This window comes from Heterodontus francisci, chromosome 8 (genome assembly GCF_036365525.1).
Source record: "Heterodontus francisci isolate sHetFra1 chromosome 8, sHetFra1.hap1, whole genome shotgun sequence".
Classification (NCBI taxonomy): Eukaryota; Metazoa; Chordata; class Chondrichthyes; order Heterodontiformes; family Heterodontidae; genus Heterodontus; species Heterodontus francisci.
Genome location: NC_090378.1, coordinates 57,780,887 through 57,807,245, shown reverse-complemented (window position 1 = coordinate 57,807,245; position 26,359 = coordinate 57,780,887). Strand labels below are relative to the sequence as shown.

The 26,359-nt window shown below is 41.1% G+C and overlaps 1 protein-coding gene across 8 annotated transcripts in view; it reads left to right on the top strand.

The window, feature by feature from the left end:
* The window catches only part of patj (PATJ crumbs cell polarity complex component), a 472,630-nt gene that overhangs the window by 289,233 nt on the left and 157,038 nt on the right, over window positions 1-26,359 (top strand). For all 8 annotated transcript variants that reach the window (XM_068037182.1, XM_068037186.1, XM_068037183.1 and 5 more), the window contains 2 exons: window positions 13,661-13,857; window positions 22,574-22,665. In XM_068037182.1, the coding sequence (XP_067893283.1) occupies window positions 13,661-13,857; window positions 22,574-22,665 (289 nt within the window). The remainder of the gene's footprint in view (window positions 1-13,660; window positions 13,858-22,573; window positions 22,666-26,359) is intronic.

Genomic DNA, 26,359 nt, shown 5'->3' with positions numbered 1-26,359 from the left:
AATTCACCTGACATGCATCATATACCCTCTTTTTTTTGTCATCATAATCTCTATCTTCCTTGTCATCCAAGGAGCCATATTATTGGTTTCCTTACCTTTTGTTGAGCACATTGTTTACATTGTCACTTCAGTGCAATACTGCAGAAGTGCTGCATTATCAGAGGTGCTATCTTCTGCATGTGATGTCTGTTACCCAAGTCACTAGCACCGGAGAGGGGACAACAGTGTCTTTCTTCAGTTCTAAATTGATTTTTTTTTTAAATAAAAAAGTACAAATAAGTTGAATTTTGAAAGCAATGAAAGTCTCTGAGGACAATGGAAGGGCAGCAACTAAACAAATTGATGCTAAGGGACTCTCTGGCCTCTCATCCTTGGGGAAAACGTGTTGGAGTGGCACAAGTAGATGATTGGTTAAGAGTAATTTGAATGACATTGGAGCAAGGGGAAAGAGAGAATATCGGAGGTGAGCAGGTAATTCAAAGAGGCTAGGGGTAATGATCAGAGTGAGTCATAGGAAGGTTAGATATATGGGAAGTTCAAAGTATAGGGATTGGGGAAAGCATATGATTGGGTAAGATCAGTAAGGGAGCCCTATGGGCCTTAATTTCCCCACAATCCCCAACCCCTACTAGTAGTGTATGACTTGTGTAGTTGCCTAAAATACAATGGATTCTTGTAAGGGAGTGCAATTTTTTTTGAAGCTTACAGTAAAGTTGAATTTTAAAAATTGATCCATTAACCCTTGCATTTGTACTTTTAGCCCTCAACAAATTTATTTTTCAATACTACATTGTTACGACCAGGTGGTAAGGGGTTGGGTAGTTCCCACTGTTCATCGTAGTCGTGTTTAGTTTAAAATGATGAGTTAGCCCCTGTGTGTTTCACTTGCCAAATAAACTGACAGTGACAGGTTTTCTTGTAGGTTTAAAACAGAAGAAAGTAGAACAGTCTTTTTCAAAGATGTAGACCTGGGTTATTTGTAGTCTTCACTTGTTCAGGTGTTGTAGATTGCTGGTGGCTAAGATTTCAGGAGGTGGCAGTCACTTTCAGTTCTCTGCTGCACCAAGTTGAAGTGTAGAATTTGCAGCAGGGCTTCTTCTTTGTTTTGGCTGGATCTTTCCACAGCCTCTTTTCTGTTATGTTGCTGTGATCTCTCTCTCATTCTCTCCAAAGAGCTACCTTTTAAGGTAAAAATCTCTCACATTAGCTTCTGTTAGGAGATGCATGGCCCTCTCCCCCTGTGTGACTACATAATGGACTAGGATGTGGAATCCATGGCCATCCATCAATGTCTGGATGAGGATAATCCAGTTATGATGTGGCTACTTCACACCTTCTTTGTTTTAGAAGAACCCATTCAATTCAGGAATGCCTCTGGATGGTTTCAGAATGGGTGTAATTGACACCTCTTAGCCTGGACTGTATCCTTTGCCTTAACAGACAGTGAAGCAATGTTCGAATATGCAGGCCGGATTTGTCTGACCTTCCGCAGCAATCTTGAAGCATTATCCGTCTTTTTTTAAAAGGTAAAGTCAATTTTAAAGAGTCCACCTTGAATAAAATTCGCATCTTAAAAGTAGGGATACGATATGTCTTTACTGGGCATGACAACATAGATTGTCATTTGAAGCAGCATTTCCAATGGTGAAGGCATAGAATTAATACAAAATCAGGTTTTACAGTGGAAAAGCTGGTAGTTGTAGTTTTGTTTGTCCTTAAGATTTGGAAGGCAGCTGTTAGATATATATGTTGAATACTTTAGTGTTACAGCATGGATAGCAATTCTGACACTGGTATCTGACATTTGTGATAAACCTACTGTGAACAAAGATTGTGGCAGAACATGCAACATACATATATATAAACTACTGTTACTGACAGGATCGATTTGAGGTTACGTTTTAGCTGTATGAATTTTATGCTTATCAAGCTGAGGAAAGTAAAATTTTTGGGGGGTTTTGTGATTGCATCAAATATTCTTGAATGAAGTACTGGATAGGTAAGATGTTGGAAAAACCTATCCCCATATTATAGTACTTCTGCATACATGGTAAGGGTGGAAGTATTTTCGCCAGTAGCACAAGCACAAAATGGCTGATGAAGATAACAAACAGCCCATTTTATACCTTTCCCGATTTTCAGTTCTATTGTTTTCAGTGGGAAAGAAAATCGGGAAAGCTGTGATTCATTATACATTTTGTGCTACTGTCCAACACCAATTTCACACCAATACTATTAGGACCTGAAGTTCTAATTCCAGACATATTTAGTGTCCATTCTGTAATACAGGCAAAATTAAGAATGTACTGATATTACCTATTTGTTTTCATAGTAGCTTAAAACCCATTTTTCTCCCTCTTTCCCACTGTTGCCAAAATTACCAGCTTAATGTTTTGAAATTGGAAGCCATTGATTTTGTAGAAGTGACCATCTGTTCTGTCTGCAACCAAAATTGGACTTGATTAGATTTTAGATTTAGAGATACAGCACTGAAACGGGCCCTTCGACCCACCGAGTCTGTGCCGACTTTTAACCACCCATTTATACTAATCCTACACTAATCCCATATTCCTACCACATCCTCACCTGTCCCTACCACCTACCTATCCTAGGGGAAATTTATACTGGCCAATTAACCTATCAACCTGCAAGTCTTTTCACTGTGGGAGGAAACCAGAGCACCCGGAGGAAACCACACAGACATAGGGAGAACTTGCAAACTCCACACAGGCAGTACCCAGGATTGAACCCGGGTCGCTGGAGCTGTGAGGCTGCAGTGCTAACCACTGCGCCACTGTGCCGAATTGAAATTTTTTCCAATAAAGTAATTGCTTGCAACTTTACTTTGGCAACAAAGGATATTTCAATTAAGTTACCATTTTTTTAACGTGTGTAGTTGAGGCTGCCTTTATATGCAGGAAATGATCCATTGTTCAGGTGAAAAATGCAGATCCTATCATCAACACATTGCATTTTAAAATAAATTTCTAGTTACAATTCTTTAAGTGCAGAGAAAACTTTTTCAGCTGTTACTTTTCACATTTCAGTTCAATGGCTTGTTTGTACTATCTTCCATTAAATAAATTTGGATAAAAGAGAGAAATCTGCACAAAAACAAAAAAAAAGTGTCTGGCCATAGTTATAATTTCATTGTTGGTGTGGTCGATGCTATGAGCATAGTTCAGCACTTTTAAGGTTTTCTACATCACTTGATTTAAAATGCTGTTGATCCACCTCATTCAACATTCGTTACTGTTATTATTGTCAAAGAGACAGCAGTTCAACCATGACTTTAATCAATTTTTTTCATCCTGAGGGATTACTTTGTCGCTTAGCAACCCATGGTCTTCTCTATTCCAAAAGCATGCTGTGACAGTTGTGCCGCAAGCTTTACATAATCTTTTGCTGCTGATGATTGAGAGGAAAGCATTGCATATTGATTCATAGATATAGAAGTAATAGCAGTGAGAGCTCCACCTTGGATAACCTAGATAAAAACCATTATTAACTGTACTTTCCATCGACCTCCTTTTACAGATGTAATGACGCTCATAAAATAATAAAAGTGGAAGACATCATTGGCTTATAATTGCAGGTTCACTGTCAAGCAGCTACGTGCTTCATTGAGGTTGTGTTGCTGCTGAAATCATTATCTGCTTTCTGAAGTTACTATTTTGAGACAGACCTGAATCCAGTCAACGTGACACTTTAATTTATTTCAACAGGCTAGCACCACTGTAAAGGCAGCAGGCCACAGTGTGGGATGAAAGCAGACAGATACTATGGTTGCCAGAAGATTGGGAATCTGTCATCCAGAACCTTCTGTCAATTACTCAGAGCTAAGCCAATGTTCTGGTTTAATAGAATGGCTGTAGTGAAAAGAAATATAGAAAATAAATTTGCAGTTTCTGAAAGCATTTTAATATAATACTAATTCGAAATCAGTATCTGCTTAATTTTGTGGAGCCAGAAGACACAGGTTATATTGTTAGCTGTGCATTGCTCTTTGGCTAGAGAAAACTAAGCTCTTTACATATGTACAAACACATGTGCAGAGCTCTGTTCATTGCCATCCAAATGCAGGTTGGACTTTCATGTTAAACTGCTAATGGAACAGTTGGCTTTCTGCAAAAAAAGAGCAATTTAAATAAAGCTTGGTACTTTTTATAGTTTGCTTTGCAACATTTCCAGTTATATTAAAAACAAAAACAGTGTGAGGTAGTGTCACCAAATACCTATAACTGATTTGGATAAATTGCACCAGAGTTAGAATTTACGTGTTATGTTGATGGAAAGCTAAAAATGTGTAGTGTAGCTAGTCTATTAATGAACTATAGACTGCCCATTTAAGAAAAGTTTTTCGTGAAGGAGCAATTTGAAGCAAATTTTGTATTGGAAAATTGTATTGCAACTTAGAATAACTATCATATTGTAACACTCTGCCTTGGGTGACCTAATTATTTTCATGATTGCAACACTACTCGTCTTCTAATTTTATATAAATTTATTGCCTCAGCTTTCATTCAAGGTAAAGTGAATTAGCTTAATTCTGTATAAGTATTGATCAGCTTTAATTTTGGGGATATATTTAAATTTAAAATATAAATCATGTATAAATATTTTATTGAGCCTGCTTTGCTTATTGATAAATCGATAACATTCTTAGCCAATTATAGTACATACATTTTTGATCATATGTTCCAGCAACAGTTCTTTCTGTTACCAGGAGCTTTCATTTTTAATCCACAGAATGTTTTGGGAAAAAAATGTGGATACCTAGCAGATTACCACACTGGCTTTTCCCCGAGACCCTTTTTTAATGTAGTGAAGACAGATAATACTGTGTCCTAACTTTGCTGGTGGCTACAGTTCTATGTGGAACATGTTAGGGCAATCTCAACTCAGTCTCTGGTGTAGTCCCATAGCCGATACAATACAAGTATCAGCTTAACTCGCAAAGATCACATTGCTGGCTGTTCTGGGAAACTTCAAAATTTGTGCAGAAGATGAGTAAAAAATATACATGGCTCAAAGACTGGTGTGGGGGAGTGGGTTTCAGTTCGTTGGGCATTGGCAGCAGTATTGGGGAAGTGGGGGCTGTACTGTTGGGATGGTCTGCACCTGAGCCATGCTGGGACCACTGTTCTAGCAAACCGTATAACTAGAGAAGTAGAGAGGGCTTTAAACTAAACAAGGCGGGTATAGTAAAGGCAGGAGCGCCGAATAGTAATATGGGAAATGAAGGTCAGAGAATGGCAGGAAGGGACAGAGAGAAAAAAAACCTAAGAACACACCAACAGTTGAGAATATATGTTACAAAGATAACAAAAAGTCATAACTAAAGACTCTGTATCTGAATGCACATAGCATTCAGAACAAAGTAGATGAACTGATAGCACACATTGAAGTAAATAAATATGACCTGATAGCCATTGGGTGATTTATGACTTTAACCCCTTGTAGGGACTAAACCAAATCAGGAGCACATCCCCATGTATCTCCTTTAATCAAATTCAAACCACACAAATTCTCAGACACTTTCTTGGGTCCAAAGAATTGCACTAGCCTCAAAGAAAGAAAAGCAACAGAGAATTTTACCATCTTTCGGAAAGCCAACTTTCAATATTTTTATGGCTAAACCATAAATATCCCAGATATTATAAGGGTCTGGGAAACTCTCCAATACGTATCTCTCCACTTAAAAAGACACAGAGAGGGGATTCTTGTAGTTGTATACAGAATTACTACATGAGACGATTTATTAACTTTTATATATTTATTAAAGAATTTAACATGCAATAAACCTCTTAAGTGGATAAGTATATCACAATATCAAATATTACTGAGATGTAACACATCTTCTTATTTCTAGCATAGAATCCAAAGGTTTAACCTTGCTAATGTCACAGCAAAATTATCTTAGAATGTCCAGAATATCCATCAAAATTTAAAGTAAACTTGTACCTTAAATCCCCAAATAAGGCATGGGATGAGAAGTGTTGTTTGAGGATTCAACACTCCTAAGTGTTTGCTTCAAAACCTTGTATTTATACTATATCTAAGGTGTCATATGACTTTTGCATTAGATATGACCTTCCTGTGTTCCCTTTTGAAATCTATATCTTTAATTTAATGTTTTACTGGAATTTAAAGTTTGTGACCTTTTAAATGGTCAAAATGTTCATAATTGTGTTTATTTTAACTCTCTTGTTCCTCTAAGTACATTCCATTTATTGTTAATTACCCTTTCCGTGGTACCCACAGCAACCTCCGGAGGCAACCTGTCTGAACAACAACCCAATAAACCAATTAAGTTTTATTGCTGCCTCTTACTGAGGTCTCACAGGATATTTCAATGTGTGTGTTTATCTCCAAGTCCCTGGTAACAGCAGTTCTATTCTAACAGAGACCTCTGGTGACAAAGATTCTATTCTAATCGAGACCTTGAAATGTTTAACTCTTTCATCTTAAAGGGGAACTTCAGTGAGCTCTGAAAACCACCCAGTTATTCAATCTTTAACTCTAAAGGCATAATACACTATTTCCAAATTCTACTTTATCAAGCCTATTATACCTATATTCCTTCACAGTTTGGGAGATCAGGATGTAGAATTGGTTGGTGGAGATAAGGAATAGTAGGGGAAAGAAGTCACGAGTGGGAGTGGTCTACAGCCCCCCCCCCCCCCCCCCCCCACAAACAGTAATCACAATGTAGGATGAAGTATATAAGAAAAATTGGGTGCTTGTGATAAAGGGACAGCAATAATCATAAGTGATTTTAATCTGCATATAAACTGGCAAAATCAGATTGGCAATATTAGCCTGGATGAGGAATTCATAGAATGCTTTCAAGATAGTTTCTTAGAGCAGCACGTTCTGGAACCAGCCAGAGAGCAGGTTATATTAGACTTGGTATTGTGTATTGTGACAGGATTAATTAATGACCTCAGAGTAAAGGCACCTCTGGGTAACTGTGACCACAATATAATCACATTTTACATCCAGTTTGAAAGTGAGAAGAGTGGGTCTACGACTAGTATTCTAAACTTGAATTAGGGCAACTTTGTGGGCATGAAAGCTGAGCTAGCTGAAGTGAACTGGGTTACTAGGCTTGGAGATAGATCAATAGAGAAACATTTAAAGGGATATTTCAGAATACTCAGAATAAGTATATTCCTACCATAAAGAAGGTTGGGGGGGCGGGGGACCCACCATCAGTGCTTACGTTAAGGAAAACATCAAACTTAAGGAAAAGGCATATAATTGTACAAAGATGAGTGGCAGTTCAGATGATTGGTCAGAAGGTCAGAATATAAAGAATGGCAGAGAATGACTAAAAGATTAATCAGGAGAAAGAAATTAGTGGGTGACAGGAAGTTAGCTAGAAATGTAAAACTGAATAGCAAGAGTTTCTACAGGTATTTAAAAAGGAAAAGAGTAAATAAAGTAAGTGTTGGTCCTCCAGCAAGTGAGAATGGGGAGCTAATAGTAGATAATAAGGAAATGGCAGATGCAATGAACAAATATTTTGCTCCTGTCTTCACTTATAGAGGATACAAAAAACATTCCAGAAACAGCTATAAATTAGGACGTGCAAGGACGAAAGGAACTTGGTGAAACTACAATCACCAGGGAAGCGGTAATGTCCAAACCGATGGAGCTGCAGGCTGACAAGTCCCCGGGTCCTGATGGACTTCATTCTAGGGTCTTAAAAGAGGTGGCTAATGAGGTAGTAGATGCGTTGGTGTTAATTTTTCAAAATTTGCTAGATTCTGGTAAGGTTCCATCAGACTGGAAAGTAGAAAATATAACTAACCCCTGTATTCAAGAAGGTGGGGTGGGGGGGTGGGGTGGTGGAAGGCAGAAATCAGGTAACTCTTGGCCAGTTAGCTTGAGGTCTGCTGTGGGGAAGGTGTTAGAATCGATCATGAAGGAGGTTGTAGCTGGGCACTTAAAAAATAATGGTTATTGTGCAAAGTAGGAGCTCATGGTGTAGGGGATAACATATTAGCATGGATAGAAGATTAGTTAGCTGGCAGAAAACAAGAAAACAGAGAGTATGCATGAATGGGTCCTTTTCTGATTGGCAGGATGTGACAAGTGGAGTCCCAACAGGGGTCTTTGCTGGGGCTTCAACTTTTTACAATTTATATCAATGACATAGATGAGAGGAGCGATGGCAGGGTAGCTAAATTTGCAGATGACACAAAGATAGGTAGGAAAGTATGTTGTAAAGAGAACATAAGGAGGTTGCAGACCAATATAGATAGGTTGAGTGAGTGGGCAAAAATCTGGCAGATGGAGTATAATGTGGGAAAATGTGAAGTTGTTCACTTTGGCAGGAAGAATAAAAAAGCAGAGTATTACTTAAACGAACAAAGACTGCAGGATTCTGAAGTGTAGCGGGATCTAGGTGTTCTAGTGCAGGAGTCACAAAAAGTTAGTATGCAGGTACAGCAGGTAATAAAGAAGGCTAATGGAATGCTATGCTTTATTACGAAAGGAATTGAATATAAAAGTAAGGATGTTATACTTCAGTTATACATGGTATTGGTGAGATCACATCTCGAGTGCAGTTTTGGTCTCCTTATTTAAGGAAGGATGTGAATGCATTGGAGGCGGTTCAGAGGAGGTTTACCAGATTGATACCTGGAATGAGCGGGTTGTCTTATGAGGAAAGCTTGGACAGACAGGGATAAAAACAAGAAATGCTGGAACCACTCAGCAGGTCTGGCAGCATCTGTGAAAAGAGAAGCAGAGTTGACGTTTCGGGTCAGACAGGGCTTGCTTTCACTGGCATTTAGAAGAGTGAGGGGAGAGTTGAGTGAAGTTTATAAGATCCTGAACGGTCTAGACAAGGTGAATGTGGAGAGGATGTTTCCTTTTGTGGGTGACTCCAGAACTAGGGGGCACTGTTTTATAATTAGGGGTCATCTTTTTAGGACAGAGATGAGGAGACATTTTTTCTCTCTGAGGGTTGTGCGACATTGGAACTCTCTGTTTCAGAAGGTGGTGGAGGCAGGAACATTGAATATTTTCAAGGCGGAGGTAGATAGATTGTTGTTAGGCAAGGGAATCGAGGGTTATCGGGGGTAGATGGAGTATGGAATTCGAAACACAAACAGATCAGCCATGATCTTATCGAATGGCAGAGCAGGCTCGAGGAGCCGAATGGCCTACTTCTGCTCCTAATTCACATGTTTGTATTTGGGTGTCCTACAGAGATTAGAGCTAAGGCGCCTTACTGAGACAGAGTAGTGAGATCTTTATTCTCTATGTTGGCTGTCCTATGCCTGACAGTGTGCTGCAATTGTGAAAATGTTCTATTCCCATCCCTAAAATCTATTGTGATCAGTGAAAAAAAACCTAAATCCAAGGCAAGTTAATGAAAGTTACATTAGTAATTCAATGATTTAAATATATTTTGAACATTGCACCTATTTCTTTCAAAGGACTTTTTGTGTTGACAGCTAAAGATCATGATGGCAGAAATTATTAACAGAACTTAAGATACTGGCCTCAGCTGGAATCTTGGTGTATGATGCCATAATGCCAAAGATTGATTAATGATTTTAGTAGTATTAATCATTTTGAATGTTATCTTAATTTTTAAAAATTTCTTTCATGGGATGTGAGCGTAACTGACAAGGCCAGCATTTGTTGCCCATCCCTAATTGCCCTTGAGAAGATGGTGGTGACCGCCTCCTTCAATCGTTGCAATCCCACTGGTGGTGGTATACCCACAGTGCTGTTGGGGAGGGAGTACCAGATTTCTGACGCAGTGACAGTGAAGGAATGGGGATATAGTTCCAAGTCAGGTTGGTGTGTGGTTTGGTGGGGGAACTTGCAGGTGGTGGTGTTCCCATGCATTTGCTGCCCTTGTCCTTCTAGGTGGGAGGGGCCACGGGTTTGGAAGGTGTTGTTGAAGGAGCCTTGGTGCGTTGTGCAGTGTATTTTGTAGATGGTACACATTGCTGCCGCTGTGCATTGGTGGTGGAGCGAGTGAATGTTTGTGGATGGTGTGTCAGTCAAGCAGGCTGCTTTGTCCTGGATGATGTCGAGCTTCTTGAGTGTTGTTGGAGCTGCACCCATCCAGGCAAGCGGGGAGTATTCCATCGCACTGCTGACTTGTACCTTGTAGATGGCGGACAGGCTTTGGGGAGTCAGGAGATGAGTTACTCGCTGCAGGATTCCTAGCCTCTGACCTGCTCTTGTAGCATTTATATTTATATGGCTACTGCAGTTCTGATTCTGGTCAATGGTAACCTCCAGGATGTTGACAGTGAGAGATTCAATGATGGTAATGCCATTGAATGTCAAGGGGAGATGGTTAGATTCACTCTTGTTGGAAATGGTCATTGCCTGGCACTTGTGTGGCGCGAATGTTACTTGCCACTTATCAGCCACAGCCTGAATATTGTCCAGGTCTTGCTGCATTTCTACATGGGCTGCTTCATTATCTGAGGAGTCGTGAATGGTGCTGAACATTGTGCAATCACCAGCGAACATCCCCACTTCTGACCTTATGATTGAAGGAAGGTCTTTGATGAAGCAGCTGAAGATGGTTGGGCCTAGGACACTACCCTGAGGAACTCCTTCAGTGATGTCCTGGAGCTGAGATTATTGACCTCCAACAACCACAACCATCTTCCTTTGCGCTAGGTATGACTCCAACCTGCGGACAGTTTTTCCCCGATTCCCATTTACTCCAGTTTTGCTAGGGCTCCTTGATGCCATACTCGGTCAAATGCTGCCTTGATGTCAGGGCAGTCACTTTCACCTCACCTCAATTACTGCTGCAGAACCTCTCTGGCCATGGAAAGCTTGTATTTGTGCAATGTCAAATTTTTCTATCATAAAAATACCACCTTTCTTAATTTTTTGTTTAGTTTAATATTCAGCTTCTAATTTGTATGTACCAATCTTTATTTTGCTCTCCGAATTTATGATAAGTGAAGAATTATCAGTGCATTTTGCTTCTTGGTTTGCTGTCTGAGAGAATTCATTAGTGAAATTGGCTGCCTACCCTGCTTGGCATCACTGTTGCTGGATGCCTGGAGATCCCCTTAACTTGATGCAAGATTCACATTAGAACATGTGAAATCCACACCACAGAGATCACTAGATCTTTTTGGGAAGCTTTCTTCGAGATCAGCAGCAAGCCCCATTGCTTTGACACTGACCACAAAATTCAGGCTATAAAGTTCAGTTGGTTGAAATGGGCACAATAAAATTGTGTTTTAACCAAGTTTGCATGTATCAGGGCAGTTGGACGAGTCCTTACTATGTTCAGATTAAGATCTTACCAACAATTTTGTATACTTGTTACCAGAGCTTTGCTATGTTCTGTCAAAGGTACATGCGAATTAAAATATAAACAGAAAATGCTGGACAAACTCAAGAGGTCAGGCAGCATCTGTGTAGAGAGAAACAGAATTAATGTTTCAAGTTGATGACCTTTTGCCAGAAATGGAAAACGTTAGAGATGTGACAGGTTTTGAGCAAGTGCAGAGGAGGTAGGTGGGGTGGGGAAAGAATGAAAAGGAGGGTCTGTGTCAGGGTGGAAGGCAGGAGAGATTAAATGACAAAAGGAGGTGGTAATGGAACAAGTAAAGAAACAGAAGTTGGGTTTGTGGTGGTAATTCTCTGCCCTATGCCCACTCTAGCCTCTCTGTCCTAGGCCTCCTACACTGCTCCAATGAAACTCAACATAAGCTCTCGGAACAGCACCTGAACTTTCTATTAGGCACTTTACAGCCTTCTGGACTCAACATTGAGTTCAGCAATTTCGGATCACAACCTATGCCCCCATTTTGTTTCCTTTCTCTTTGCTGGTTTTGATTTTACTTGTCCCATTACCATCAACTTTTAACTACTTCCTTTCAAATGCTGATTGCCTCAATGACTCAATGTGGTAGTGTGTTCCACATTCAAAAGTGTCCAGGAATACAAAATTGCGACTTAAAAAGTAAGCAAGTTAAAGCTGGCATTTTTTTTTTAAATGTTGGCTGGAATTTTAGCCAAAGGTGAGTAATCCCACTGCTGGGATTGAAAATGGGACTTGAGCCCACGCAGGTGGGTGGTGGCACCCTGAGCTACATTTTACTAGCAGCAGCCAGTTACTTAATTGACCGCTGCAAGTACTGCCATCCAATTGAGGACGACGGCCTACCTTGCAGAGCAGTTGGCCCAATCAGAGGGCCGGTAGCTCAGCAGCCTCTGCAGTGCCATCATTACTGGTGGCCACTGCTGAGGATGCAGCCTCAAGGAGAGGGTGCCTTCATGTTGAGGCGCCCTTGAAGACAAGATAAGTTGTTTTATGCATTGCACTGGGGCTAGGCAGACTGATCCTGGTGGTTGGGGTGGGGTGCACGCTCCAGCAGCAGTGCTGTAGCCACAGGGACAGCCATTGCCACCAGGGGGCACGCTCCATGGGCCATGGAGCAGCCACAAAGGAGGGCCCTCACCACCCTCCGGGAACTTATTGGGAGGCCCCGGCAATCTCCCCACGCGGCGGCTGCACCTTCTGGCTGATGAAATACTGCAGGGGCTGGAAGCGTCCCTTAATTGGGCATTTAATTTGCCTAATTGGCCATCTGTTGGGCAGCTGCGCTGCTGAGCTTACCGCCGCTGGTAATATCCCAAGGCAGTGGGAAGACGTTGGGCTCCTATCCTAATGCCTTGCACTGCCATTTTATGAGGCCCCTGACCTCCCAGCCCATCTCCAGAGGGCTGGTAAATTCCAGTTATTTCTATGCCCTGCTTCTAGGTTAGATAACTCAAAAGAAGTTTTTGGGACTTGTCAGATGAAATGGAGAGTTGTTTCTGCTCCTTTACTATACTTTTCAAAAGGTAAATAGGACATTGATGTTCCAGAAAATGACTTTCACATCGCTTTTGGGTTTTAAAGTTGACTTGTTGATTTTTGTCTGATTACGCTTCTGTGAAGTGTCTTGCCAGGTCTTTTCTATATTAAAGGCACTATATAAGTGCAAGTTGTTGTTGAAGTACAGAAGGATGCAGTAACATTGTGGCATTACCACTTATCTTTTCCAGTAAAAATTATCTCCTTTATTAAAGTCTGTTTGTAAAATTAAATTATGTTTAAATCCATCCCATTAGTTGACATTGCAATAAATATCACATCTCCTACAAAATGTGAATTCTCAATGGACAGTAATCTGCCTTTGAAGTGGGTTCTTCCAAAGCCCAAGTTCCCCAGATAGTAGCATTATATATGATATTTTTGCTTACATTGAACATTCTATTTTCATTATATTATCTGTAATACCAACAACGTGCATTTATATAATGTCTTTAATTTAGTAAAAGCATACCAAGACACTTCACAGGAGTGTTAGCAAATAAAGCTACTGTTAGGTGTGGCTCAGTTGGTAACCCACTCTAAGCTAGAAGATTGTGGGTTCAAATCCCTATCAGGACTTGAGCACAAAAATCAGAGCTGAAGCTCCAGTGTTGTACTGAGGCAGTGCTACACTGTCAGAGGTACCATTTTTCAGATGATGCCTTAAACCGAGGCCCTGTCTGCCCTCTCTGATGGGCGTATATAAATGCTTTGATCAGTCCTGTATTCATTTATTCTCCTTGTTGCAACTGAATAATGTCTGCATCTTACTTGACTTATTTTTTTTTGCTACAGAAAAGATCAGACAGAAATATGGAGACTTGCCAGGAGATCTACACATTATTGAACTTGAAAAGGATAAGAATGGTCTGGGACTCAGTCTTGCTGGAAATAAGGACAGGTCTCGTATGAGCATCTTTGTAGTTGGCATCAATCCTGATGGTGCTGCAGGAAAAGATGGGAGAATAAGGATTGGAGATGAACTTTTGGAAGTAAGCATTAGTAATAATTTTGTTGATGTGGATCGTATGTATCCATATTCTTCAGTATGTAATGCAAATGTCATTTGCCAACTACTTTTATTGAGTGCATGAAGTAAAACCTTTTTACTTTGTTAGGATTAATCATATGGTGAGAAGCCCAGAATGGATTGTTGCTCTTGGGGTTGAGGTTTTACTGACATAGGGAAAAGTCTATGAAAGACACATTATATTTCCTTGAGAAAAGCCTGCTTGTATAACCAGAAGTACAAGAAGCTTTTGGATTTCTTTATCACTAAAGGAGAGCGCAATTTGTTCAGCTACCTCTGCTTTTTCCCCAAGACTTCCCTTACTCACCAAGGCAACCCCACAACCCTGGTGCTTTCCACCTCTCCCGCAGCACAGAATTGGTTCCAGTCAATGTAACAAATGACCAGTCTCTGTGGTGCATTATTTTCTCAGTCTCTCTGAAGCCCAAGACATGGTCAACCACAACATCTTCCTCCAGCTAACGACGGAGCAGCTCAACTTGGAAAGCAACTTTTGGATATTCACATTTTAACCTCCAATTTAAAATTGTTAGCCAGCGTTCGCCAGAGCTGGCGGGCAGTCATAAAGGCGGGGCTAAAGTGTGGCGAGTCAAAGAGACTTAGCAATTGGCAGGAAAAAAGACAAAAGCGCAAGGGGAGAGCCAACTGTGTAACAGCCCCGACAATCAAATTTTTCTGCAGCACCTGTGGAACAGCCTGTCACTCTAGAATTGGCCTTTATATCCACTCCAGGCGCTGCTCCACACACCACTGACCACCTCCAGGCGCTTACCCATTGTCTCTCAAGGAGGCCAAAGAAGAATTATTCTTACATTGAAATTCCTCCATGGCCTTGCCCTTTCCTATCTCTACAATTACTTCCAGGTCTACAACCTCCTCCCCCATTCCTGAACTCTCCATTCTTCGACTTTTTGACTCATGTATCACACCTCTCCTAGATTCCATATCTGGGATTTTGTCTCTAAACCCCTCTATCTCTCCACTTCCCTCTCCTTTTAAGACCCTGCAAGACTCCTGGCTGCACAAAGGAACGTTTAACATTTGCCTGTTTTGGATTCTATGATCTTCAGTGCAGCTTTCACTGAGCAGGGAAACCTCAGCGAATGCCCACTCATATGTTAGTTAATAGGTCATTGGCGTCCTAGTGACATAATAGCACATGGTGTAGGGAGTATCATATTAGAATGGATAATGGTTTGGTTAGCTACCACGAAGCAAAGTGTAGCGATAAATGGGCCTTTTTTGAGTTGTAACTGGTGGAGTGCCACAGGAATCAGTGCTGGAGCCTCAACTATTTACAATCTATATCAATGGCTCGGATGAAGAGACCAAATGTATGGTAGCTAAATTTGCTGATGACACCAAGATAGCAAGGAAAGTAAGTTGTCAAGAGAAGGTGAAAAGTTTACCAACATGTATAGATGGGTTAAGTGAGTGGGCAAAAATTTGACAGATGGAGTATAATGTGGGAAAATGGGAACTTATCCACTTCAGCAGGAAATATACTATTTAAATGGAGAGAGATTGCAGAACTCAGTGGTACAGAGGGATCTGGCTGTCCTGGTATATGAATCACAAAAAGTTAGTATGCAGGTTCAGCAAGTGATTAGGAAAGCATATGGAATGTTGGCATTTATTGCACGGGGAATCAAGTATAAAAGTAGGGAAGTTTTACTGCAGCTGTACAGGGCCTTGGAGAGACCCCATCTGGAGTACTGAGTACAGTTTTGGTCTCCTTATTTGAATAAGGATATAATTGCGTTAGAAGCAGTTCAGAGAAGCTTCACTTGAGTATTTCCGGGGATTAAGGTTGGGCCTTCTACCCGTTGGAGTGGAGAAGAATGAGAGGTGATCTTATTGAAACATGTAAGACCTTGAGAGAACTTGATAGAGTGGATACTAGGAGAGATATTTTTTCTCTAAGGCTCGTTAGCCTGTGGAATTCTCTTCCCCAGAAAGCAGTGGAGGCTGGGTCACTGAATATATTCAAGACTGAGTGAGATAGATTTTTGATAGACAAGCAAGTTGAGGGTTATGAGGGGCAGACAGGAAAGTGGAGTTGAGACCACAACCAGATCAGCCATGATCTTATCGAATGACGGAGCAGGCTCAAAGGGCCAAAAGGCCTACTCCTCCTAAGTCCAATGTTTCTATGTTCCTAATATGACTCTGATTTACATAGTCCCATTTGATTTAGAATGTTTAGAATGTTGGACCAGAGGGCGTCTATTGACAGGAAAATAATCTTCCTTTGAGAGAATTCTTATTCATTTCAAAGCTTCATTTGTTCAGTCAAGGTTTAGAATCAGTCAGACGGAATGTGATTCATAGAAACAACACAACAGTATCTTAATTGAGAACATGTAGAAGTATTTTAATGAAATTTTTTTTTGGTTTGAAATTAATTTACTGAACATTTGACCTTGACTAATATCTATTTGAACAAAAATGGTAAGATGATGAGTTAAGGATTTATTCAGGCTAAGACTGTGCCTGAAATCATCTCTTCATTCATCTCACAATGCCTACTAGAGAAAATGGAAATAGATGCTTTTGTAAATTGATCAGAATTGAAGAAAAATGACAGTGAGGCCTGTGCAGACCCAAATCCTTATGTACTCATTACATATTTTTGCTGAAAGCTCGTCATGTTTCCTTCTCACTGGTTGCTGAATGAAGCAGAAAATATTCACTGCTGCATCAGCTTAGGTATGTTTGCATTGTAAATCTCTCATTGTTGGCTGACTGAATACTAAATCAGAACTGCTTGTTACCGACATTCACCGGAGGCTATTTTGAACAGTATAGTTTTTAGTGTGATCAACAAAATAATTACAGTAAAAGCACATCCAAATTTCCAGACACCAGGTCATTGTTCTTAAGATTATGATTCAATGCACAGTATTCCGTTCACCCATATAAATTTGCTTCTTATTTGCTAGCCTCATCCAATATTTAGATTTCAATTTATAAACTAATTTGAACTTTGATATGTTCAGAAAAATTGGCAACATATGCAGTTCAGATATATACAGGGTTTCTGCCTCCTGAGACAAAGGCAAATATTTAGTGTTCAACAAGATTTATGATTTACTAAGCTGTTTTTATTACAGTGAAATATGTACCTTAGTGTTGCGGGTCTCATATAATCGTGGTTCTGTAATTAGATATGGATTTTTGCTGACCCTGACCACCTCTATTTGGCTGTCATGAGGTTTTACATCTGAGAGTAGTCAAATTGTTTGATACCATTTAGTCATCATTTAAAATTGATGGACCTATCTGCCCTATTTTTTTGAAAAACAAGACATGAACTGATTGAAAATCATTACAAACTGACATGGCATGGCAATCTGTAAATTGCTCATTTGCATTACACTTAGTCTGTTCTGTGTTTTACTGTAACAATGGAAACACTATGAAAGGTATTGTCTGAAGAATCTAGCAGTCTTGTAGTTCAGCTTGGTAATGAATATACAAAGGAAAGGAGGAAAAGAGTATTTAAACTTTCATTGCTATCTTCAATAACGAGACAAAATAGCATCTTGCAGCTATATTATTACAACCCAAGTGTATAAAATTTCAGTCACATTAAATACAGAAATGCATCAACAGATATCAAATAATAATAAAATTCTGCAGCCATAAATTGTCAAAAGAACATCCTCTTGGTAAATAGCAGAAAAGAAAAGATTCTGGTCACGCCGGAACCTAGTACCTTCCCCCATGTACTGTCATTCCTCTACTACATGTGAACTAGGAGCAGGAGTAGGCTATTCAGCCCCTCAGGCCTGCTCCATAAGATCATGGCTGATTTGTTTGTGGACTCAACTCCATTTTCCTGCCTTCCCCTGATACCCTTTGACTCTCGACCCATCACTTTATATTTGTTGTTCTAAGTGTCAGCTGTGGCTCAGTCATCTGTGGTACCACTCTCACCTCTGAGTCAGAAAGTTGTGGGTTCTCGTCCCACGTGGAACTTAAGTGCAAAAATCAAAGCTGACGGAGATGCAATCTTTCCGACGAGGCATTAAACCAAGACCGCATCTGCCCTGTGAGGTGGATGTAAAAGATCTCACGGCACTATTTCGAAGAAGAGTAGGGGAGTTATCCCTTGTGTCCTGGCCAATATTTATCCCACAATCAGCATACCAAAAACATTATTTGGTCATTATCACAATGCTGTTTGTGGAACTTGCTGTGGGAAAATTTCCTACAAACACTGCAAAAGTACTTCATTGGCTGTAAAGCACTTTGGGACGTCCTGTGGTCATGAAAGGTTCTATATAAATGCAAGTCTTTTATTTCTAGAGAAATGCCCTAAAAATTATTGAAGGCTCACAATGAATGCTACAAAGACAATTTTAAAAATAAGGTACCATGGCTGGCTAATTAACCAGGCTTACTATTCCTTGCACCCTTGGGACTGTTGTTAAAAGTAGTACATTGAAGAACAAAAAAACTTCAATAAGTTCACTTTACAGAAACAATTAATAAATACATGTAAACAGCAGCTTAGCCAAGCACTTAGAAAACTCCAGTTAATAAAGTTGACTGTGGCCAGTACTCCTGCCTTCATCTAATGATGAATTGGCACAAGAACCTACAAACCACTGCCTTGATTGACCTGCTTTAACTTACCACATAAATTTCAGAACCATCGTCATCTTTTTAACCCCTCTGTTTTACTAATAAATTACTATTACTACTGGCAGTTTAGCTGATTTCCTTAATCGTCAATATTCCTTAATAGTTTTCAAATTAGACATGTTTTACCTGTGCGACTTCCTTACTGCTTTCTACACACCATCCCCAGACAACCAGACAGGCAGTCTGTTTATAAGATTGCTAGAAGATTTATATGGTGACCTAAAGACGAGTTTTTCCTGCTTTGTTTTCTCCCTGTCTGTGGGGTAACGTGTGATATTTGTCCATTACTTCACAATTGGGAGCAATAATTCCTCCGGGCCTCACAAGGAAAGTCCAAGCCTCTGCTGCTCTGGGTTCTCCCCCCAGCCGCAAGACCCTTGTAACATTCACACTCCTGGACTTACTGTCTGCTATTGCCAGCCAGCTGTCACTTTCTGCTGGAAATGGCCAAGCACCTGACTGGCACATTCAAATGGGACATGTCAGTTAAAATCCTCTGACTCTCACTCCCATGCGAATTGCCATCTGCTCCCACTGGCTTCCAGCCGGGAGTTAAAATCATCTCTCCACTTTCAGAGAGCTGAAGATACCAATCACCACTTCTGAAACTAACCAGTCATCATTTCTGTTTACTAAATATCCACCAATCAGCAACTGGCAAGCACCAGAAATCCTGCCAAATCAAAGATTTTTAAATTAGTTTCAGCCACTCTGTTGGTTTTGAACCAAGACAGTTTCTATCCATAGAGATAGTATTTGTAACAGCATCGGCACAGAAAAATAAATTCATGTTCAAATGACAATTATTTCTATGCTATTGTATAGAACATTTTCCTCTGGAGATGAAACCCCTTGTCAAAGTACTTCAGTTAAATAGAGAAGAGAGTTTATGCTGTCAATTCCTCATGCGGCCCAATGCAAACATGCTAGAATCAATAAGCCCAGCCCTTACTTTTCTGATACCTTTTCCTCATTCAAGCATCTCATTGTCTTCCACGCCCCCAAGTTCTCTTTTAGGATGCTTGTCATCTACAAGTCTTCAAAACCCCATGGTGATCTTTGCACTGAGATCTGCTTTGAGATACTCTCCAGTAAGCAACTCCCTATCCTTCAAAATTATAATCAACAGCTAAAGTGTCCTTGGCCACTCTCGTTAGACCACTCCATGCTCCTGTCTTCAATTAATCTTACATCACATAAAGTTCCCAGTAGCCACCCCTTCAGTCTTACCATTTCATGAGGCTGTGCCAACTCTGAGGTCTCAACAATGGATAAAAGGTTATCTGACCACCTGTTTGTCTCTTTTACCATCCACATCTTGTTTCCTATCTCCAACTCCACTGCCCTCACTTTCTACTCCTGGAAGAAGCTTACCCTGTTTCCTCATCAACATGCTCACAAATTCCTAACTCTCCTTCTCCTCACCCTACACCCATTATAGCACTGCTTCATTAGTGGACTGCTCAATCAATAGAAACATAGAAAATAGGAGCAGGCGTAGGCCATTCAAAAAAATATCATGGCTGATCGTCTAATTCAGTACTCTCTCCCTGCTTTTTCCCCATATCCCTTGATCCCTTTGGCATTAAGAAATATATCTATCTCCTTCTTAAATATACTTAATGACTTGGTCTCCACTGCTTTCTGCGGTAGAGAATTCCACAGGTTCACCACCTGAAGAAATTTCTCCTCATCTCAGTTCCAAATGGCATACCCCGTATCCTGAGACTGACATCCCTGGTTCTGGACTCCCCAGCCATCGGGAACATCTCACTACATCTAGCCTGTCTAGTCCTGTTAGAATTTTATCGGTGTCTATGAGATCCCCCTCATTCTTCTAAACCCTAGTGAATATAGGCCTAGTCGACCCAATCTCTCCTCATACGTCAATCCTGCTATCCCAGGAGTCAGCCTAGTAAATCTTCTTTGCAATCCCTCCTTGGCAAGAACATCCTTCCTCAGATAAGGAGACCAAAACTGCATACAATACTCCAGATGTGGTCTCACCAAGGCCCTGTATAACTGCAGTAAGACATCCTTGTTCCTGTACTCAAATCTTCTTGCAATGAAGGCCAACATGCCATTCGCCTTCCTAATTGCTTGCTGCCCCTGAATGCTTGCCTTGAGCGACTGGTGTACAAGGACACCCAGGTCTTGTTGCGCCTCCCCCTTTCCCAATTGATCACCATTCAGATAATCTGCCTTTCTGTTTTTACAACCAAAGTGGACAACCACATATTTATCGATGTTTTGCTGCATCTGCCATGCATTTGCCCATTCACCCAACTTGTCCAAATCACATTGGACTCGATCCTTCACTACTGCCTTTGATGTCCTCATCCCCACCAGTACATTCACCTATTCCTTTTCCTGGCATTTCCTATCTTCACAGCTTCAAGTTTCAGACTGTAGATCTTGAGTGTACCAAGTACACGACCATTTTTAACCACTATCAGATCTGCATTAACCATATTGAGTGCCTTCCTCCTATCCCAGGATCATGCTGCAGGTTGAGAACAACCTATAAGTCCTTTTATCCACATAAGCTGCCTCCTCAAACTATCTTGGCTCAATGGTAGCGCTCTTGCCTTTGAGTCAGAAAATTGTGCGTTCAAACTCCACTCTTGGACTTAAGTGCATAATCTAGGTTGACACTTCAGTGCAGTACAAAGGAGCACTGCATTGTTGAAAGAGCTGCTTTTCAGGTGAGATATGAAATAGAGGCACTCTCTGCATATTTAGATGGATGTAAAAGATCCCATGGCACTTTTTGAAGGAAGAGCATAGTTCTCTTGATGTCCTAATCAGCATTCATGCTTCAACCAGTCCCACCAAAACAGATTAACTGGTCATTCATTTCACTGCTATTTGTGGGATTTGCTGTACGTAAATTGGCTGCCATACTTGCCTACGAGGAACTTCATTCCCTTGCCACTGACTACATTTTTGGCACTCTATTTAATCTAGAGCTGGGCTTCAGACCCCATATCGACAGAATTGTTTGCTCCCACATTCACAATATTGCCTGCTTCTTCCGTACTCCTGCTGAAAACCTTAATCCATTATTCCCCTGGCATTGTTTTTGTTGGCCTTACGTCATCCACCCTGCATAAATGCTATGGGCTGAATTTTCCCAGCCCTCTGGAGAGGGGCTGGGAGGCAGGAGGGCTGGCAATCTGGCAGGGGAAGGCACCAAGAAGAGAGCCCAATGTCTTGCGCTGCCATGGGATATTGCCAGCGCAGGAACAATAGTAGCATAGCCACCCATCAGGCGGCCAATTGAGCCACTTAAGGGTCCAATTATGGGCCACTTCCTGCCCCCACGGGCATTTTTTCCATGTCGGGAGGGCCTGTCGCCGTTCGGGGAGACTACCAGCTGACCCCTGGCAGCCTCTGAATGGGTTCTCGGTGGTGGGGCCCTCCTTGATAGGTGCTCCATGGCCCACGGTGATAACCACTCTAGCACTGCCGAGGCTGCTGTGCAGCTGGCCCTCTGACTGGGCTAGCAGCTCTGGCCGGGGGTCGGGAGGAATGCGGGCTGCTATCCTCAATCAATCAGCGACCCAAGTGGTGGCCTATTAATTGGCCGCTGACAAAATGGTGCCCCTGGGTCCTGCCACCCGTTGGCATGGGATCAACTCCCTCTTTCAGCCCCTGCAGTGGGCCATCTTCGGGGCTGACAAAATTCCACCCTCATTTTGTTCACAATTCATGTTATGCACATATCCTGTCCTGCACTCTCACATTTCTGTCCTCACTGACCTTTTGGTCACCTTCAATAACTCTTGCATCGTGGCTCATTTTCCATTTCTGCTATTTCTTTTATTTATTTTTTCTCCTCTAAGTTAACTGCCATGGGACCTTTTTGTCCTCTATAAAACAAGTTGTGTTGAGATTTTCTGGGATATCCAGTAGTAAAACTCCATAAATAAGAACTACTTGGAATTGCTTTGCCTCTGAATTGTTTTAGTAACATATAACTAATATCTTGATTAACTGTTATTCACTGGCTCTTTTTAATTTTTCAGATTAACAGCCAGATACTTTATGGCAGAAGCCATCAAAATGCATCAGCAATTATAAAGAATGCTTCAACAAATGTCAAGATTGTTCTGATAAGGTAATAGTGCTTCCCTCATTAAATAAAGAATACTTGTTCAATCAATAAATAATGCATGTAAAGAAAATTGTATTGATTCTTAAGAATGGTTTGCATTTTTAGGTAATTAAATTCGACGTAAATGTTACATCCAATTTAATTTTATCTATAGTACCTATTTTAGCAATTTCTTCACTAACTGGTAGTCCTTCACTATAGTTCTGAGTAAAATAAAAATACAATATAAGGTATCATTTTGCGACAGCTAGAGTTGTTCTTCTTAGGCAGTTCCTCGGGAATGAGGATGACTTTCTTCCACTCTAGGATTGTGGGTTCTTAGGTGACTGAATAGTCCAATTCTGGATCTGCACACTCTGCCACAGATGGGGCAGGTGGTGTTTGGTGAGGCGAGTGAATGGGATGCTCAAATTTCTGAACGCTCCTTCCGCTGTTTGCACTTGGTTGTTGCCTGGGCATGTAAATGTTGTTCGTCCTGGCTGGCACCTTCGCGGATGCTTCTTCTCCATTTTGGGCGGACTCAGGCAAGAGATTCCCACGAATCAGTGGAGATGTCCCATTTTATCAGGGAGGCTTTAAGGACATCCTTATAGCGTTTCCTCTGCCCTTTGGGTAGCCTCTTGCCATGACGGAGTTCGGAGTAGAAAGTTTGCTTTGCGAGTCTTGTATCAGGCATGCGGACGATATGGCCTGCCCAACATAACTGACTAGCCATGACCAGTGTCTCGATACTGGGGATGTTGGCCTGAGAGAGGACACTGATATTGGAGTGCCTGTCCAGCCACTGAATTTGCAGGATCTTGCGGAGGTACTGCTGGTGATATCTCTCCAGGGCTTTGAGATGTCTGCTACACAGTGTTTATGTTTCCGAGGCATACAGGAGGGCAGGTAACACTGCTGCTGCCCTGTAGACCATGAGCTTGGTGCCAGGTTTGAGGTCTTTGTCAACACTCTTCTCAGATGACCGAAGGCTGTGCTGGCACACTGGAGGCGATGCTGAGTTTCATCATCAATGTCTGCCCTTGCTGAGAGGAGGCTCCCAAGGTATGAGAAGTGATCCACATTGTCCAGTGGTTCACCAAAGATCTTGATAGTCGTGGATTGTGTTGCGCTGCAGGAGCAGGCTGGTAGAGGACCTTTGTCTTCCAGATGTTTAGCTTAAGACCCATTCTTTCATACGCTTCTGTGGATGCATCAACGAGGTTTTGAAGTTCGGACTCTGAGTGTGCGCATATGCAAGCATCGTCAGCATACTGCAGCTCGATGACAGAGGTTGGAGTGGCCTTGGCTCTGGACTAGAGGCGACGTAAGTTCAATAGTTGCCTGCTCGTCCTGTAGAGTACATCTACTCTGACAGGGAGTTTCAAGGAGATGAGGTGGAATGTTGCGGCGAGGAAGGTGGAAAAGAATGTTGGTGCAATGACACAGCCTTGCTCGTCCCCAGTTTGCACTCTGATTGGGTCAGTTGGCAAGGATTACAGCTTGCATGTTGTCATGCAGCAGGCGGAGGATGGTGACTAATTTCTCCGGGCAGCCAAATTTGTTGAGGGTGTTTCATAATCCCTCCCGGTTGATAGAGTCAAAGGCCGTATATAAAGGTTGCTGCTGCTCCCTACATTTTTCTTGGAGTTGTCTTGCTTTGAAGATCATGTCCACTGTTCCGTTTGATGAACAGAATCCACGTTGTGATTCCAGTACGAATCAGCTAAAGTAATGAGTGAAAAATTGCCGTACTTTAAGCTTATATACTTCAATGCAGAAACCAAGGCAATGTAGGACTTGGACACCAATCTCTACTTCAATGAAAAAAATTAAACATCAGGAGCACTCCATGATTTGCATATACAAATTGGAAGTGATAGTAAAAATCTGCCACGATTACCTATTATTCCTGCTGTTGAAATCGCTACTGTAGCCTTCACTGACACTGGTTCACTAATTTGCATTTATCTGTGAACTAGCTTGTATAGAACAATGTCAGATAGTTATGTTGAGAATGAATCCATCAAAATCAGATCCACATAATACATTCTTAATATTGAGGTTTGATAAAAATTTAAGTATTTGCAGTATCTAGTCAGTTTAAACGCTGATGCCTCTAGATTGTCACCGATTCACACTAAATCTGAATTTTTTTGCTGACGAGCCCATTGCTGATATCAGCTCAGGGTTGCTTTCCAACTTCCCTTGAATTGTGTCTCTTTTGCCTCTCCCCACAGTCAATAGCTTGCTGATGCTTATAGTTGAGTTGCCTGCATGAAGAAAGGCCTTTTTTTTATTCTTTTCATGAGATGTGGGTGTCGCTGGCAAGGCCAGCATTTGTTGCCCATCCCTAATTGCCCTTGACAACTGAGTAGCTTGCTAGGCAATATCAGAGGGCAGTTAAGAGTCAACCGCATTGCTGTAGGTCTGGAGTTACGTGTAGGCCAGACCAGGTAAAGATGGCAGATTTCCTTCCCTAAAGGACATTCGTGAACCAGATGTGTTTTTACGATAATTGATGATAGTTTCATGGCACCATTGCTGACTAGCTTTCAATTCCAATTGCTTTTACTTGTTTACCTGTTTTACTTAAGCCAATAGTTTAATGTAAATGACAGCCACATCAGCTACACATATAACAGCCGTCCTTCCCTGCGATCAGGTTTGGCATCGCTCATTGGCAAATATTCCTTTCTGGAAAAAATAGGTATATGTAAAGGAAATTAGTAAAGATATAATAGTTGCCATGTTCATAAAACTCACTTGTTTCCAGTGGTTAATTCAGAGATGTCACAAATTAACTACAAAATTAAATGTATCATGACATAGAATGCCTGAAATATATTTCGGTTATCCATTGTTTTGACACGCTGACTGCTTATCGATTCAGGAAAATTCTTGTCTCTTTCAGAATTGGAGGTTGTTTTGAGTTCAGCTCATACTTTGTGACACTGAAACATTTGGATTAACTATTATTTCAGCATTAATCCTAAACTAAAACATGAAAAACATATTTAAGCTAAAAAGAAAAAGATGTGTAAACATTAATTCTTCTCCATGCTGTCCCTATTTTCACCTTCCTCAGTCTTTCCTATTTCTATTTCTTAACATTAAATTTGCATTTTTTCACTAAACTTGCCATATTCTGTCGTTTGAGATTGTTAACTTGTTTTTCTCCCCCCTTCGATCTTAGAAATACCAGATATAGATTATTGATGGGGTCACATCATAGATATGTCCAGATCAGTCTTTGATACATATAAATCAAAACGGCACAGGAGGAGGTTATTCACTCCATGAAGTCCATGCCAGCTCTCTGTAGAGCAGTCCAGTCAGTCCCATTCCTCCAATTTATCCCCTTAGCCCTCAAAGTTAATTTCACTCAAGTTCCCATCCAGTTTGCTTTGAAATCATTTATCGTCTCCACTTCCACCACCCTAATAGGCAGCAAGTTCCACGTCATTACCACTTGCTGTGCAAAAATGTTTTTCCTCACATCCTGCCTGTATCTATCGCCCAAATATATTAATGATTTAGATGAGGGAACTAAATGTAATATCTCCAAAGTTGCAGATGACGCAAAACTGGGTGGGAGGGTGAGTTGGGAGGAGGATGCAGAGAGGCTTCAGGGTGATTTGCACAAGTTGAGTGAGTGGACTAATGCATGGCAGATGCAATATAATGTGGATAAATGTGAGTTTATCCACTTTGGTAG